Source organism: Streptopelia decaocto, assembly GCF_964273445.1.
Source record: "Streptopelia decaocto genome assembly, chromosome: 5".
In the NCBI taxonomy this organism is placed as follows: Eukaryota; Metazoa; Chordata; class Aves; order Columbiformes; family Columbidae; genus Streptopelia; species Streptopelia decaocto.
The window spans coordinates 51,120,194-51,136,924 of record NC_138659.1 but is presented as its reverse complement, the minus strand read 5'-3'; the positions used below and the strand labels follow the sequence as shown (position 1 = coordinate 51,136,924).

At 39.2% G+C, this 16,731-nt stretch overlaps 1 protein-coding gene across 1 annotated transcript in view; it reads left to right on the top strand.

The window, feature by feature from the left end:
* Nucleotides 1–15,580, top strand: part of TM9SF3 (transmembrane 9 superfamily member 3) — a 47,498-nt gene extending 31,918 nt beyond the window's left edge. The window contains exons 10-15 of the mRNA XM_082054358.1: nucleotides 5,133–5,272; nucleotides 6,834–6,902; nucleotides 6,997–7,143; nucleotides 7,575–7,658; nucleotides 7,768–7,844; nucleotides 12,308–15,580. Coding sequence (XP_081910484.1) covers nucleotides 5,133–5,272; nucleotides 6,834–6,902; nucleotides 6,997–7,143; nucleotides 7,575–7,658; nucleotides 7,768–7,844; nucleotides 12,308–12,375 — 585 coding nt within the window. The 3' untranslated portion in view covers nucleotides 12,376–15,580. The remainder of the gene's footprint in view (nucleotides 1–5,132; nucleotides 5,273–6,833; nucleotides 6,903–6,996; nucleotides 7,144–7,574; nucleotides 7,659–7,767; nucleotides 7,845–12,307) is intronic.
* The last annotated feature ends 1,151 nt before the right edge of the window (nucleotides 15,581–16,731 follow it).

Genomic DNA, 16,731 nt, shown 5'->3' with positions numbered 1-16,731 from the left:
GTGTGTGATACATAATTTAAAGATTTCCATTAAGGCTACCATGACTGATGTAATATTCTGACTGCAGAATCTATGCAGCTTCTATTAAACTGTTTAACATGTACCATTTTTGTTTTGTTTGAGCAGTAGGTTCCTGTGTGGCTAATGTTTCCAGTATGCATTTTTAATGATTTAATTAATTAAGGTTATGCACACTGAATTTCTCTTGGGATCAAGGCCCTGGTGTTTGCATCTTTTATACCTTGTTTAAACTAGAAAAAAGTGTTTCCTCCCACAGACAGCTTAATCTAGGCTGCAGCCATCCCTGGCAGCTTTATGTTGATGTAAATGTTTGCTGCCACTGAAAAAGGAGGACCTGGTAGCACCAAGGATTTTTCATGCCTTGAGCCAGATAAGGAGATATACCTGGATAAGAATATAAAAATATGTAGTTATATACATTCAGCAGGGTGCTTTCTCAGATTACTTGAAAGTGACTGTGGAATCCTTGGTCAAACCCCTCATTTTTGCTGAAAATAGACCTAGGTAAATGCTTCTGTGTAAATTTTCAACAATTCAATTTATTACCCAAAGCAGCACCCTAGATTAATTACTTAGTTGTAATAAAATCAGTAGCACTTTATTTTGAAGCCTTGTGTTCATGTCTTGTTTTGTATAGTGTTTGGCCAGGTGATGTGCAGGAAACTGTTTCATTGTATAGGTTCGGTAACCTCTGTGTGGGGGGAGACCGAGGGTGCAGTTTTGGTAGCTGACAGGAAAGATCAAGCTGCTGCTTTGACAGTTAATTTTTATTGCTTTTCTCCCTTGTGCATTTAGCAGTCAAGGCACTGTAGCCTGCCAGTAGCTGTTTAATATTAGATATGCTCATAAAAATTTTAATTATCACCTTTGAATGAAGTTTAATCTACAGTTGTCAGAAAATATGAAACACATGGCGCTAGAACATAAATTATGTCCCTCTTGACAATGTTCCCTTTCAAATATGGAAAACCGAATTCTGCACATTCAGTCAAGGGCAGTAGAATATTCTTTCCCCCTCCAAACAAAAAGGGTTAGAAAGAATGCAGGCTTGGTGGGGTTGACAGTCTCTTCTGTGGCAGCTAAAACCTACAAACTAAACCAGTTGCTTGTGTATAAATAAGATATTTTGTACAACAAAAACGCAACAGTCAAAATGAAGTAGGTATGTTTTAATGTACTAGCTTGGCAGAAAAACTCATAAAATTTGTCATCAGTAATATGGATTATGGAGAATGTGTGCTTGTTTGCTTGATGGAAGACTGGGTTTATAGACATAGTAGATTTGCGTGTTTGCATAATTTTTTTTATTAAGTGGTAGTTAACACTGTTTTGAATTTTACAGTAATTCTTCTCTTAAAAGGCTCACGAAGACCTAGCTTTCTTATTTCTGCCTGTCATGCGACAGCTATTATTGAGGTTTTGGATTTTTAGTATGTTACCAGTGATGTCTGTAGGGAGATGCTTCTGTGGGAGGGCAGAGCGCGTATGGGTCTTGATCCTGCCTTTGTTTCCTCTCGCCATTGGTGATGGTGACATGGAGGCCAGTAAGTGCCTGAGCTGCTTTCACTGTTGTAATCTCAATCTCTGAAATCTATGAGGCAGTTCAGTCTTCTCAGTTAAGACTCTTGTGTATTCCGGTGCCCTGTGTTTGCTTCAGTTTGGATTTAAGCTCTCTACGTTTAGACATTGCCCAACCTGCATCATCGCTGCTCTTGCCATGTGTGGTGACAAGCACTACCTCTTCACTTTTTGGGGAAGGCAGTGTCTTCACCTCAGATCTGAAATTAAGAGGAACATGCCTAAAAAGGCAGAAGCTGGCTATGCCCAGCCACCTCTCACATCCAGAGAAGACTGTTACTGCCAAGAATGAAGAAAGTGATTTTCAGCAAGCATCAGTCTGAGCAGGTAGACTACCCTGAGTCAGACAGCAAGTTCAAAGCAAGAAAGAAAATGCTACTGAGGTCAGCACAGTGTGTGCTGATTCTAACCAGTACTGGTTGTGCTGGTCAACCTACCAAGACCCACAGGGTGCCATCACTGGGGTGGAGTTATCTCCGAAGACAGAACATTCACAGCTTAGACAGCATTATCAGCAGCAGGTGGAAGTGGGAGCCATACTTGAACCTGCACTATGGGCCATCCTTGCTTGCTTAGTTGGGCCTCCTGTGCTCTGCAAAATTATCTCAGATAATTTTTATGCTCCGGAATGGCACCAGGAAAAATTGTACTTCAGTTCCAGCTATCGTCAGAACATGGCATGGCATGAAGACAGGCATTTCATTGTGTAACAAACATTGACTTTACCTAATGCTGATTGCTAGATTTCACTGAAGATGATAGCTGTTCTGTCTGAAATCAGTTCTTTTTTTCAGCCAAATTGTTAATAGAAGGGAAGATGTTACAACATTATCAGTCATGATTTGACTGATCTGATAACAAAACCACAAGCGCTTGTAATTGGCATCTTTCAGAAAATCTGAGTGTACTGGGGACAGGTGAACAGTACTTCCTGAAGCCATTATTTAAGGAACTTTGGTCTGTCTCAGCTTGTTTTATGCAGATGAATATTTTAGATTTCAAAGCTGCTGCTGAGTCAGTCTCTTGGACAACACAACAGCCCAGCCCTGCTGGAACAAGTTGGGTTTTCTCCTTGCCCACCTGATTTGAAGCCATTCAGCTCTGCAGTTGGTGTCACTAGAATGAGGTGCTACTGACTGCCTTTTTTCATCTAGGAGTTTGCCAGCTAATTACTAATTAGGCCTGGATGTTTCTTGCTTGGTTCCTTATCCAAGGTTATATTCTTTTCCTGTGGATTCCCTATGGTAGATGTGCAAGATGGACAATTAGAAGCTAAGTTTTGTTCCAGGTGAGCTTGGAACCCAGGGCTCTTCCTGAACAGTTTTTCTGCAGTGAAGCAGTGGATTCACTTTCTGCCGCTGTCCCTAGTCAGGGGTAGTTTCTGAAATAAAGAAATAAAGACATCTTGATAACTGCACTATAAAAGCCAGTTGTGGCAGGATGAGCAGTACAGCTGCCCTCTCATGCTGCCTGTGTGAGCTTTCTGCCTCAGCCAGGTTTGAAAACTGCCGAGCTCCAATAACAGGGGCTGCCCCACACACCTGGGGGTCTTGCCAGGCAGGAGCAGAGGGAGCTCTTCTTGCAAATGGAAATGGTTTCATTATGGTCAGCTTGGAAATTTTTTTATTCCTGCCCAGGCCTTAATTCTTGGATGTCCCTTCTACCCACTGGACCACAAACAAGCTGGGACTTTTTGCTCAGAATTTTAGTAAACATAGCGCTCAAGATGTTCTTTAATGTTTCTAATACTTTTGGACATTTTTCTCTGAAAATACTCATCTGCTCATTCTTTCAGACTGAGCAGTTTTCAGGGGCAAAACTTGCATCCATTAAAGTGAGTTAGTTGTATACTTCTGCTGTAATTTATTCTTAGGCAGCCTCAGTGCCCTACCTAAGACGCTGCTTGCTTACCTGTGTTTCTTCAAGTAATGGAAGAAGATAAACAGCAGACACTAAATATGTATAAAATGTGCAAAATCTGCTTTATTATTGGCAAGCATAATTACTCTAGCTTTTCCTTATTTATTGCTGAAGCTTCATATTTTGGTGATGATGTAATTCTTTAATAACGGCTCCTCAAAGATATGCAGAGCAGTCTGGACAGTGCTTCAGCTTGTTCACCTCCTGTTTGGTGAACCCCTTCTGTAAAGCATGAAGGCTTGCTCCATCCAACCCCAGACAACATTTTCCATTCACATCTGGCCTGGCCTAGTGATCATAACAACTCAGGAATAGAGGGATAACCCACTGACTTTTGTCAGATGTTGCCTTAAATGGTGTGATTGACTTAATGCTAAGTTTGTGTTGTGTTAATGTAGTGCAGCTCCTCATCTCATGAAGCCTGACAGCAGTTCTTGTTTTTCAGCTGCTCACAGCAGATTTTTGTAGATATAACATGTGAACAGCCTTTTTTTATCCTGGAGTAACTGCTTCGTAAGTCAGTGTGTGGCTCTTAGATGTGGTCCTTTGTCCATTGTTTTGGACTAATCTGCTGCCATGGGCTTTGCATCCTGATGGAATCAGAGAGGAATATAACTTCTTTGCTCAGGAGGCACCAGGGTGTACACAGAGCCTCAGGCAACAGCGCTTTTAGAAGGCAGTATTTTCTTATGTTTGCATAGAAAAGGTCACAGGGTCAATATTCAGAACTGTGGTTATGGCATTACAGGCAACTATTGTGTCTTTAATTATCAATATCAAAAAGATAACAAACTGCCTAATGCTAATTCATTTAGTGCTAAACAGTTATAAGTAGAGAACATCTTGCTAAATGCTTGAAATTTTCACATTTTGGAAGATAAAAATATGTTGCCTTCAAAGAATAGCAAAAGTAAAGCTACATACATATGTTGGAAAAAAGATGATTTGTGGTAAAATTTTCAGGAAAGAGGTAGAACCTTGGTTGACTTTGCTCTATGTGTAAGTAGGACCACTGTGCTTCCGAATTGTGTATCTGTCCATGCCAGTGGTCACTTGTGTCTCTGGCAGTCTGTGTTCTTAATTAGTTAGTTGGTGGATGGTGGAGAAAATGGAACCCAGAGTTTTAGTTGGTAGCATTCTGACAGTTCTTTTTTGGGTTTCATTTTTGGATTGGAATAAAAATTTTGCAGCCGGTAGTTGTAGTTTTGTGTGCAGCTGTGTAGCTGCTGGATGTTGACTCCCAGGGACAGCATACTCTGCAAAAGTTTTAGAGAAGCTGACAAAATTTTCTGTGATGAAGTACCATGAAGGTTTCCATTTCTTTCCTGTTCACTGTATTGAGTATAATGATTAGATGAAAACAGTAAAAAAATCTGTAATGGTTCTGTTCTCTCAGTTGATGCAAGAAAATATACTTAATAATGTTTATGAGGAAGTTTCTTGGGAAGTAAATACTTCCATTTGATAAAACAGATGTATATTGACTAATGCTTCATAAGTAGCAGTATGATTCTAAAGCAAAAACTACTAAGGACTGATGTATACAGAGTGAGCTTGTTCTCTTCTTTTGTCATCTTTTAAATTTAATTTTTTTTTTGTTTGTTTGCTTCTAGGTGGCAGTGTGCTGTATTTGCTTCTTTGTCATTCTTCCATTGAACCTCGTTGGTACAATTCTTGGCCGAAATCTGTCAGGACAGCCTAATTTTCCATGTCGTGTCAATGCAGTGCCTCGTCCCATACCAGAGAAAAAATGGTAAAGACAAGCGTACATGTTAACTAGATGTATTCACTTCAGTACATTAAAAATGACTTTTCAGATGTGATTGTTGAAAGCGTTTCTAGAATAACTTCTTAAATTTGAGTTGTATCTAGAAGAACACATCAACTGACACTTCCTTAGTATGATTTGTCTGTTGAATAGAAACACCAAGTGCAGTTAATTGTTAATAGTTGTAGCAGATTTACCATCATGGGTCACTGATTCACTTTTGGCCTGAAATACTCTTCAGTGTTTTATGTAAAAGGGATGGTCCCAACCCATTATTGTATAGGTATCTTGAAACCAAACCTTTCCTCTTTAGTTAACGCCTTTTGCACATTTAGGATTTAATGTGCCTTGGAGGCAGAACTGTTCTGGTTAATGATCTCCATCTACAAGCTGAGATATATTGACAGGGTGAGGGTGGAGAGGAGTTTGCAATGCTGCTCCCAATTCTGCACTTTTGTTGATGGCACAGAGCCTAAAATACTCCAGGTATACAGTTTGAATTGCAAATAAGCCTTTATAATTTTTGAAGGGAATATAAAGAGGTAGATGCCTAGTCTCAAAAAGTAGACTTGGTTTTTGGAAAATCATCAATGCAGTCACTTTTTCCTATTAATTTAATTCTGAGACGGAGGCAGCAAGCTATGGAAATGAAAATATCCTCAGAGGATATTTTAATAGATTTTTCTTGCTTTCCCTGTTCCGAGGAATGGAAGAGACAAAATGAAGGGGGCACTGAAACGTGTACGCCCACGATATCCAGGAAGTGCGGCATACTTAGTTTCTCGTTAACGGCGGGTTGTGCAGCTCAGATGCTAGGATTTGATTTATATTGTGACCTGTATCTTGGCAATCTGATGGATTTTTCTGGATCAGTGTGACAGATAAAAAGAAATAAGATACTTCTCTTGAAGATGATGAAATTGCACACCGTCAGCTTAGACAAGTCTCCCTATAAATAATAAAAGAAGCTGCAAATTAAATCACTGGTTACTAGCTAGATTCAGCATCATTACAAGTACTATACAGAGGTCACCTTTCGTAAGTGACAGTATCATCTATAGGTAGATGAGTATTCATTTTTGGCCGTAGGCTTGTGACTTAGTATAGCATCAAAAATAAACACTGGTTCTTAATTATATAACCATTACCCTTCAAAATTTTCTTTGTGCTTTTTGCTGTATTTATAGCCATCAACAACTCTGAGTTTTCATTGCCTTCATTCAAGGCTAGTGGATGTTACGGGGCTTGATTGCTTAGGCACTTTTTGGGCAAGAAAGGTTCTTTCTGTAGCCTTTAAGGCTGTGGTTAGATGCCCAACCTTGTGCCTGCAGGTGGTAGGTGTGAGACTTATGTTTTGTTTCAGCTTTCCCCAAGAATAACTCCTTCTATCCATACACATGACATCTTTGGAGGAATCTTCTTCAGATATGGTTTTGTTAGCGTGCCATTTAAATTCTCTGTTCTATATTAATTACCTGGTGTTGTCTTAGTGTGTTTATAAATGAAAGGTTAAAATTATCCCTAAACTAATCTTAATGTCTTTCAGGTTCATGGAACCAGCTGTTATTGTTTGTCTAGGTGGAATCCTCCCTTTTGGTTCAATTTTTATTGAAATGTGAGTATGTCAGCTACTTGCCAATTTGATTAAAGAGTATAATAATTTAAGCTCAATTACAATATCATCTGCATATTTTGTTTACTCTCTTCAGGTATTTCATTTTTACTTCATTCTGGGCTTACAAGATCTACTATGTTTATGGCTTTATGATGTTGGTTCTGGTTATCCTCTGTATTGTGACAGTTTGTGTGACTATCGTTTGTACGTATTTCCTGCTAAACGCAGAGGATTACAGGTGGTAAGTATTGCATTATTTGCGTAGTTAACCAGATTGTGAGAGTTTTATAGAAAAGTAATCTTCTTCAGCCTAGATGGGTCTTTTCAAAGGGTCCCATGTCCACAGTGTAGCTGTAGGGAATAAAAGCAGATCTTGGATCCTTTCTGTGTAGGAGTTTCTGTATGTATGTGCATCTGTGTGTGCATGTATGTATGTATTAAAAAAATATGTATGTCAAGGCACACAGGAATGTGAAGAAGGATCATCTTGATATCAGTGGTAACTGTTGCCATAGAAGCTTTTGTCACTTACAGCAGACAACATGTAGATTTTGTTAAATAAGCCTGTAGAGCCAGAATACTTTATTTTCAGGATAAAGATTTAGCGCATTGTGCATCTTCTTCGGAGGCCTTTTGGTTAGATATATGATGGACATGTGTGTTTATTTTCAGGCAATGGACAAGCTTTCTTTCTGCGGCATCAACTGCGATTTATGTTTACATGTACTCCTTTTACTACTACTTTTTCAAGACAAAGTAAGTGGTAGTTTTCTTGCTTGAATATCAGATTACCATATTGCTAAATAAGTTTATTGAGAAAAACTGGGGAAAATACCTGGCATTAATTCCTGTCTTTCTTTTTCAGGATGTATGGCTTGTTTCAAACGTCATTTTACTTTGGCTATATGGCAGTATTTAGCACAGCTTTGGGAATAATGTGTGGTAAGTTTCAAATACATTGACAGTTTTCTGTCATGTTTCTGATTTTTAGATCTGTGGTTTTATTGGTGGAGTGTGTATGTCTGCAAGTTGTGCTCAAAAAAGCTTACAATCTTTAAAAATAATCTTAAGAATTCTCTGCTTATACTATGTTTCTACCTAATATAGGAGATTTATGTGGATTGTGTCTTCTGATAGGAAGATAATTTATATACTGTGCAGTGAATTTCAGCCTCAATGCAAGTTTGAAAGACTCAATATTTGGCAAGAAATTGTGGAAAATAAACTCCATTAAGTTGAGTCCATGCTAGCAATTTGTTTTAGAGGTTTTACTGTTGCTGGAAGACAGGGAGGTTGGTGCACCTATTGAGGCATCAGTGGTGTTGCAATACTGGTGATGCTACCACCTGTATCTTGTGGTATGTATGTATGAGAATGACCAGACAAGATGACACTTCAAGATAGCATATGAGAAATAAGTATTGGAATATTCGCAGGTGAGGAGAATGGTTAGTGCTCCTGTGTACAGCTGGATTTCATTGCTTTTTAAGATACTGTTTAGAATGTTCAGAAAAAAGCTCTGCATGGAGCTCATCTGGTAAAGTCAAATATACTTGTTCGCCTGTTAGCTTTATTTTTATCCTTTGCTCTCTGACTTTCAGGAAGTGCTACTTGGTTCTTTTGTACTTTTCTATTATGTTATTTGCTTTTTATGCATGAAACTTATTAAATACTTCTTAGCAGAGAATGAGTAGTCTATCGACTCTACTGAAAGGATTTCTTTGAGTTAGATATTTGAGACACATGATGTCTTACAGTAACTTACTTTCTATAAAGTATACATTTCATGATACTGCAAGAGGGTGGGTTTCACAGTGCTTGATAAAAAGGGCAGGAAAATCATCTCTTAATTGCTGAGTACCTGTTCCCCTTTTCTGTCATACAATCTAATCTTGCTTCATCAGGTTCTTGGCACATTACAAGACTTCCCTGCTGTTCTGGTAGTCTTGCAGCCATTTTTTTTCTTTAATAGGCTTATACTTTTCAGCTCTAATCTTTTCTTTTTAAAGTGCTCAGGCTGGTATTGATTAAAATGTCTATGATGCAGAAGCCAAGCTTGCCCACCAGTTTCTGTAATTAAAATGTCTTTTAAAATATGGAAAAGGAAGACTGTCAAATGCTTTCTTGTCATGGTAGGACACTACTTGATGGAATATTAGAGTAAAATCAGAAAATCAGAAAATACTGTGACATTAAACTTTATTTCCATAGCTCTATTGAGATTTCTTTTTGTCTTTTTAAGTGGGTTGGAAGAGAAGCTGTGAGATTCCTTTTTACTGAGCACTCCCATTTCCAGCATGTGGAGGGAAGAAAAAAAATCCCCTGTCAAAAAGCATTTGTCTAGGGAACTTGCTGCCATTGAGGTCTAACAAAGACATTTGTGTTAAAGAATTGTGCAATGTGCATGCTACTGACTGTATGTCTCCTGTGAACAGTGTGTGGAGCTGTGCTTTGGGGGGCTCACACAAATGGGCCTGTTCAGTATCACAAAGTTTGGTAGGAGATGCACTAGTTACAGGGTCCAAAGCAGCCACAGGGAAACTCTGTAGCCTTGTGTCGTCCAACTCTGGTTTTAGTGCCCCTGACGATGCCCAGTGAACTCGGATCCCACATGCAGTGGAACGCTTTGATCCACAAAGTCTGCTGTGCCCTGCAGAGCATCTCAGCTCTGGGACTGGACAGTGGGGAGCCCATGAGAACTTCCAAACCTTTTGAGCTCCTCATGTTTCCCTCTTAGTGACAGAAAAGAATAAAACGTATTCCCCAATTCAGTGGATGGCTTAGGAGCCAGGTAGTATAGAAAGGCCCCTTGAAATACTACACTTCAGCGTCCAGATGAATACTGTAAGTATGATCGAAGGGCTTTTTGAAAAAATCCTGTGCGTACAAAGTCACAACTCTAATTAGTGTTAATTGGTTTGAAGTAATAGATGGGAAATAATATTTTTCTGGTTTGTGGTTGCTCTTCCTCGCTGTTTGCATTTTGCTCTATTTAAAAGCTTGTTGTTCTGCTGAAATATGCTTGCAGTCTATTTCTGCTGAACCTATATAGGCCATAACCAAGTTATAAATATCATCTGATAAGGTGTTTAATAAACAAAATCATTCCCTTTGCTATGGATTTTTTAATTCAAATGAGCCAACTGTCCTGCATTTGTTTCAGGAGGACATTCTTTAGTAGTCATTGAATAGGGTTTCCCCCTCCCCGCCCCATGTTTTATTCAATGCCTGTGAAGTAGCCCTGAGGTTTAACCCCTGCCTTGGGTATTGGCCATTAGTGGCCTTCATGGCTAAGGCTCCCGTCATTCAGAATAGGTTATGATTTGTTTATGGGGTTGAGAGCTTGTGGTCTCATGTGACTGCTACTCTCTACTCCTCCCCCTTGCTTCCATCTCATGCACACATTCTCTAGATCCCAAACAAAACACAATTAATATACTGTTCTCCCAAATCTCTCTGATATCTGGCATCGCATCACTAGATGAACCCGCAAAGAGCAAGTTCTGGAATATGTCTGAGTTTAGCAACTAAAATGGGCATTGGATCTGTTGCCAGTGTCTGCTTTAACAGGCAAAACGTGAATGAGTCTTAAAACAAGACTCCAGTGCCATTATTTTGTCCATTTACTGGATAAGACAGACAGTGAGCTCCTTGACGGGCTACAGAAGAATTTGCGTGTGCTCCTGTATGACTCCAGGTTCACGTCACCTCTGCACAGCCCGTGCTTGGGTCTGTCTGAGTGCTGTACTGGTCTCCCCTGGAACTGCCAGCCCTTCCCTCTGCTGCGTCCTCAGCACAGCAAGCAGCCTCATCTTGTGTGTGCTGTATTTGTTTTGATTGAACTCTACTTTGTCCAAGTTAGTAATACAAATCCCTAATTTGTGGGCCAGTGGAATAGTTGTCAAGATATTTTTACAGCTTGAAATGCTGTGCAGTACAGAGGCGGACACCACAGGCTCTTTACCGCTCCAATAGCAATGGACGGATGCATCGGATTTGCCTTGTGCAGATTTCCTGATTAGGTATGAATGTTGGGCTTTTAGCCTTCTAAACATCAAATTTCGTGAGAGCTCAATGGCTGACTCGTGAATGATCCGATCATTGCCCAGGATTTAAAGAACTCTCCAGGTTCTGAAAACTCTGTGGTCAGCACTGCTATCTGCAGGTCTGCATGGTGTTAATTTCTAAAGGCAAACTTCTCTATTTTTATTGAAATATAAAGTTTTAGCAGAAAACTTTTAGTGTTGGTTAGGCTTTTGTGTTTAACACGTCTCATGCAAGACCGGTGCATCCCAGATCACCAAAAATGTCAGTTTATGCTTTGATCTGGGCTTTTCTGTATTGCTTCAGGCAAGCAAAAATATCTCTTCTGTTTAGAGTCTGTTCTGTACTGAGCATCCGAACATTTGATGTTAGGAGTTCTCTGTAGTGAGTTACAGCCCTGACTTCTCTATCCTTTTCTTCCCATATTTTATGACGTGTTATTCTGGCAATCTGACAGCAGTTGTCTTTAATTCTTGCTTGATTGTCAACTTGTAACTTGAGACTTTGCCAAGCTGACTTCCACGAGGCTGATTTAGGCTTAGTTTTGCTTGAAAGAGATGAAGATATTTTCTGCAGATATTGCAAGACAACAGTATTTACTGAGGCTGGCAAACCTGGGGTTCTGGGTTTGACTGAGCAGGTTGCTGAAGCTCTTTCTGAGAAGAGGCCTTGGTCCAGTGCATTTCTTTCATTTTTCTAGGCATCCTTAGTCTTGCAGTATTTTGAGTTCAGTATAAACTGTTGCCCCTATCAGAAACTCAGTGACCTGTTCTTTTATTACTGCTGTGACGATGCATTCTCTGATCGTGACTCTTACTAATTTGAAAACCACAGGTTGCAATTTCCTTTAACTACTAACTGCTACTAGTTTAATCTCTTTGTACAGACCTCCTTGGAGTTCAAGACTCCTGGGATGGGGGTATATTATTATTTGTGCCTTGTGGGAAGGAAAAAGCCATCTGCCAACAAAGCACTTGTCCAGAAGGCATGTAACTTCTAATAAAAACCCTCCCTCCCATCCACCTTCCCTGCAGAGTGGGTGATTGTATGTTTTTTACCCTCTGTTCAGAAGAGGGGACCCAGTTATTGGCAGCAGTAGGGGGGCTGCTATATTTATCAAGGCCAAGTGAGCATGGCCTCTTGGTAAGATGGCTTAATGGATTTAGATTGCTGGACTAGGGGAGTTCTTGCCAGACATTGACTGGGAGCACGGATAATTAGAGTTTGAGAGCAAGTATTGCAGGTAAATAATTTTCTGTGTGTAGAGTGCATGCTTTATGTTTAAGTATGTGTTTTATATTTCTGGCTTATTTTGATGGTCTGCTCTCTAACATATTCAACACTTTTGGTTTATTTTGCAGGAGCAATTGGTTACATGGGAACAAGTGCCTTTGTTCGTAAAATCTACACTAATGTGAAAATTGACTAAGGAAATAAGAAAATTGAACTATGGATCAGTTCCTGTTATCATGGGGACGAACTTGCACAACGAAAAGCGCAAGAAGATATCTGGGTTTTAACACTGGGCACTATATGGGTCTCCATTTTGTGGATGGCTTAAAGTAACATCTATTTCATTGATCCTAGGTTCTTACTGACTGCTTTCTCCAACTGTTCACAGCAAATGCTTGGATTATACGCAGTAGGCATTACTACAGTATGTGGCTAATCTTCCCAAAAACAAAACCAACAACAAAACAAAAAACCTAGCTCATTAAAGATGAATAGACTAGCTCTCTTCAGTGAAGAGGACAAACGGTTTATTTAAAGCATTTGTTCCATTCAATAGAAAGAGGGAAACTTGGCTGCTAAAACTACTTGATTAGTAGTCTTCCTGGTACTTAAAAATTCTAAATTATGTAAAAATGCTGTTCCAGAAAGATTACTCTTCTGATTTTTACTGCCATTGCCAGGATAGGAGGTATGTTTTATATTTTGACTCCAGGTGCTTTTTGGTTTATTTGCGATATCAACTATACCCTACATTCATTTGTTTAAAAAATAATTTTAAAATATATAAAAAACCCATATGCATGTAATATATCAGCTATTATTCTAGTTGGACCAACTTCCCTTTATTTATCTTTAAAGTAATATCCAACTACATCTTAAATCCATCCAAAGAAAATACAGTCTGAAGACGGGATGTGTTCTCTGCAATGCAATTTACTGTACAGTTAGAAAGCAAAATGTTAAATGAAGAGGATTGTTTGTTTTTTAATAAACACTTTGAGGTCTAGATTAAAACAAAACCAACATTTTAACTGAATGTCTAAAGTGATTCTCCTTTTTTCCAAGTTAGTCTTGCTTATTTTTTTTGTTTGGGTTTGAATGAAGATTTTCCTTTAGACATTATACAAGGGGTAATAAGTGTATATAACAAACATTAAATAATGTAACTTAGGTGTAGATCCCAAATGTATTTGGATGTACAGATTTACTACAGAGTACTTTTCTGATGATTCGGTGTAAAAATGTGTGAATTTGGGTGGCTTTTTACATCTTGCCTGCCATTGCATGAAAAGTTGGGGTTTCTTCACAATGTGTGTATGTCATGCTTTTCTGTTCTGTTTCCTTCCTCAAGCTCTTACAGAAAATTAAATTTGTAATTTAGAACATTTTAAATTTTGTTAATCCTATCTGGACACTTGTGTAACATCAGGAGCAGAGTTGCTTTAGAGTGTTCAGAAAACTAAAATAAACTTTTCAGACAAAAGTGTTCCGATTGTGAAAGTAGATGAGTTTGCAATTGAAAGTGTTTGAAAAGGCAATACTGCTGAACACCAGTTTCTGTACACAATGTTAGTGTGGTTTTCAAATAGCAAAACCCCATGCTTTAATTCAGAATCTTCTTACAGCTGTAGTGTGCAATACAGCTCCAAAGTGGATGACCAGCCCAAAAGGTTCTTCTTGGCTGAACTGTTTGTGGAGAAATCTGTTGTGTGATCCAGCTAGTGTACCGAGAAAAGCAGCGGTAAGCGTGGACTGAAATAAATGGGCAAATAAAGGTTAAGTCCTTCTAAGACGACTGTTAAATATGCATTGTATTTAGCTAGAAATATCCTGGATGTGTTTGTGACAGATTTGAGAGCCAGTCGGCTTGATTATTGTCATTTTTTTATTTAGGCATCTGTCATATAGGGATGTTTTCATCAGCGTGGCTGTCTGAAATAGAGCACCCGCCATGGAGGAGGCAACTTCCTGAATTTAAGAAATGAGCGAAGTATTTGTATTGATTAGCACTGTATTGTCTCTGTATAAAAAGTACTGATAATGCAATAGCCGCAAAGAGAAGCAGCCGTGTGTCGGCAGGGTCGCGCTGGGGCTGGGGGAGCGGAACTGACAGGTCACAGTGAGCAGCAATGCGTCCTGCTGGATATGGCTTCAGAAAAGTGTCTGAGCTTTCAGCTCTCATCTCCCTGGCCAAGTTTAACCAATCTGTCAGAAAATAATTAAGTTTTGCTTCAAGTGAATGGTCGGTGTCTGTAGCTGAACACACCGCTCTGAGGAAACAGAGCAAATAAATCTTAACAGATTTTTTTTTTTTGAAGTACAGGCTGATTTTAAGATGAGGTTATAAACTGGGTCAATGGTTAGTTTTCCGTTGTTCCAAAACGTGGAGACTTAAAGAATGGGTGTTATGCTAGTTCTTGCTAGTGCATACAGCTGTGGGAAGCCCTCTTTTCATCCATGTTCTTGTAAATCTGAAGTGAGAAGCCATTATCTCCACACAATAAATGCATTAAGTACTAGTACTCTGCTGAGATACAAGTTTTTTAAAGGGACTATTTTGATAATAGGTCTGTTTCTCTATTTAGAGCACTGCTGTGTGATTAGTCTATCAGACATGTCACTAAACCGTTTGTGAATTTCATTTAATCACTTTATAATGCCACAGAATGGTGGGCTGCCTACTTGCTTTCTCTATCCTCTGGCATTATTAGCTTTTGCATATCCAGATAGGACTGTATAGCTTTTAAAGTGACATTGAAAAGATACTTACAGCGCAGGCATCGCTTTTGTTTTCTGCAAGCACGTTCCTCTGGAGTACTGTGTTTAAATAATGGACATTTTTATACTTCGACCCTAGCACGTCAGTAGGTTGGGGGGTTGCTTTGTTTTCCCCCTTCCTTTTGGTTTCTGAAGGAGTGCAAAATGTGACCAGTTTTCAACAGCTTGTCTTTATGGTTGCTGTTTGGGGCAAGGTTGTTTATTTGCCCCCCTAGCACTGTTGATATCGCTTGAACCATCTTGCTTAATAGAATTCGGAGGCTCTCTGCTTAGATGATGTAGTCCTTCCTCTTTTATGGAAGAAATAAAGATCTTACAGCCAACGCTCCTCTTTCCATGGTTGTTTCTTAGGAGTTTCTGGTTCTTCAGTTGCAGCTTTTGATAACTCTTCAGTTGGCCACTCGCTGCTTCTCTTCCCAACCCTGGATCAGAGGCCAGAAAAATGGGTAAAAGTTATGTAGCAATAGCCAGTCTCGATCAAATGCTTTAGATAAATAAGATTGTAAATCTTTTCAATTGAGACAGGGTGCACACAGAAAGCACCTCTGGTACTTCATGTATGAAAAGCGGTGAACGCTGGATTGGAGATAATGGAGACTGCAAATAAACATTACATTATGCTCTTTTTTTTTCATGTCTGAATGTTTTGGTGCAAGTGTCTATTAATTCCTTTCCAGAATTACATTCCAAAGTGTGTAAAGGGCACACAATTAAATTGTTTTCTGTATGATAGTCTAGGAGTATTTCTTTAACAGGTTTCAGGTTAAGCAAAAGAAAAAACAAACAAGATACACACACAAAAACCACCACCACCAAACAATCAACTCCAAACAAAACTATAACTTTGACTTCTATGCTTTTGGTGCTAAAACTGGGTAAAAATGATGATGCAACTGAGAAAGTTACATTTTGCTCTGGCTGCATCACCAGCATCCAGCTAAATTTGCCCAATGAAGTATATATGCACAGTTTCACTGAAGACAGCAAAACTGCCTGTGACTCCATCAGCAATTTCTCCACTGGAATGTACCCAAAAAGCATAAGCTTAAGAAAAGACTCCGCTTCAGTCTGTGGACAACTGAATAGTTGGAGCTGGAGTGGAGGGGTCCTGTTATCTTGGCATGTGGAACAAAATAAAGATTAAAACAAACAACCCCAAAAAATAACAACAAAAAAGGAGAACCCCTGAATCTGTAAGACTTTGTGCAGTTCTAGTAAATTCCAGCAGTCCTGGGAGAGAATCACTTTAAAGGGCAGAAACTCAATTGAGCAAACACTAAGAAGAAGTTGTTTTATCTGGTGGACTGGCCTGTTTCAAAGGCTCTGGAGACACATCTGCAGTCAGAGTATTGTTTGCCTCAGCCCTGTACCAGTTATGGGCTTTTCACCAGTGTGTTTGCCATGGTGCAAGGTTTTCGCAATAAACCAAAGGGTTCGTCTGTCATGAACAAAGTGGATGTTGTTTGTTGTTACAAGTGGTTTTGTCTTGTCGATAGGTACACTTTCTCGCCAGCTTCTAGTAATACAATACAGAGCAAGATGTCAAATACCTCTGAAGGTTCTACCATTCTGAGGCTTCATTTCTTACGGAAAACAAACCCATAGGAACTTTCCTTACGTTCTTGATGGAAGATCTCTTCAAGACCTGGGGCTTGGAGCATTCCAAAACACAACTGCACAAATTCATACTTACCCTTCAGCTGGTGTTGCATGACTACAGCATTCTATAATAGAAAATAAATGCATTATTAGAATTGAGTGTTTATGTGCAATG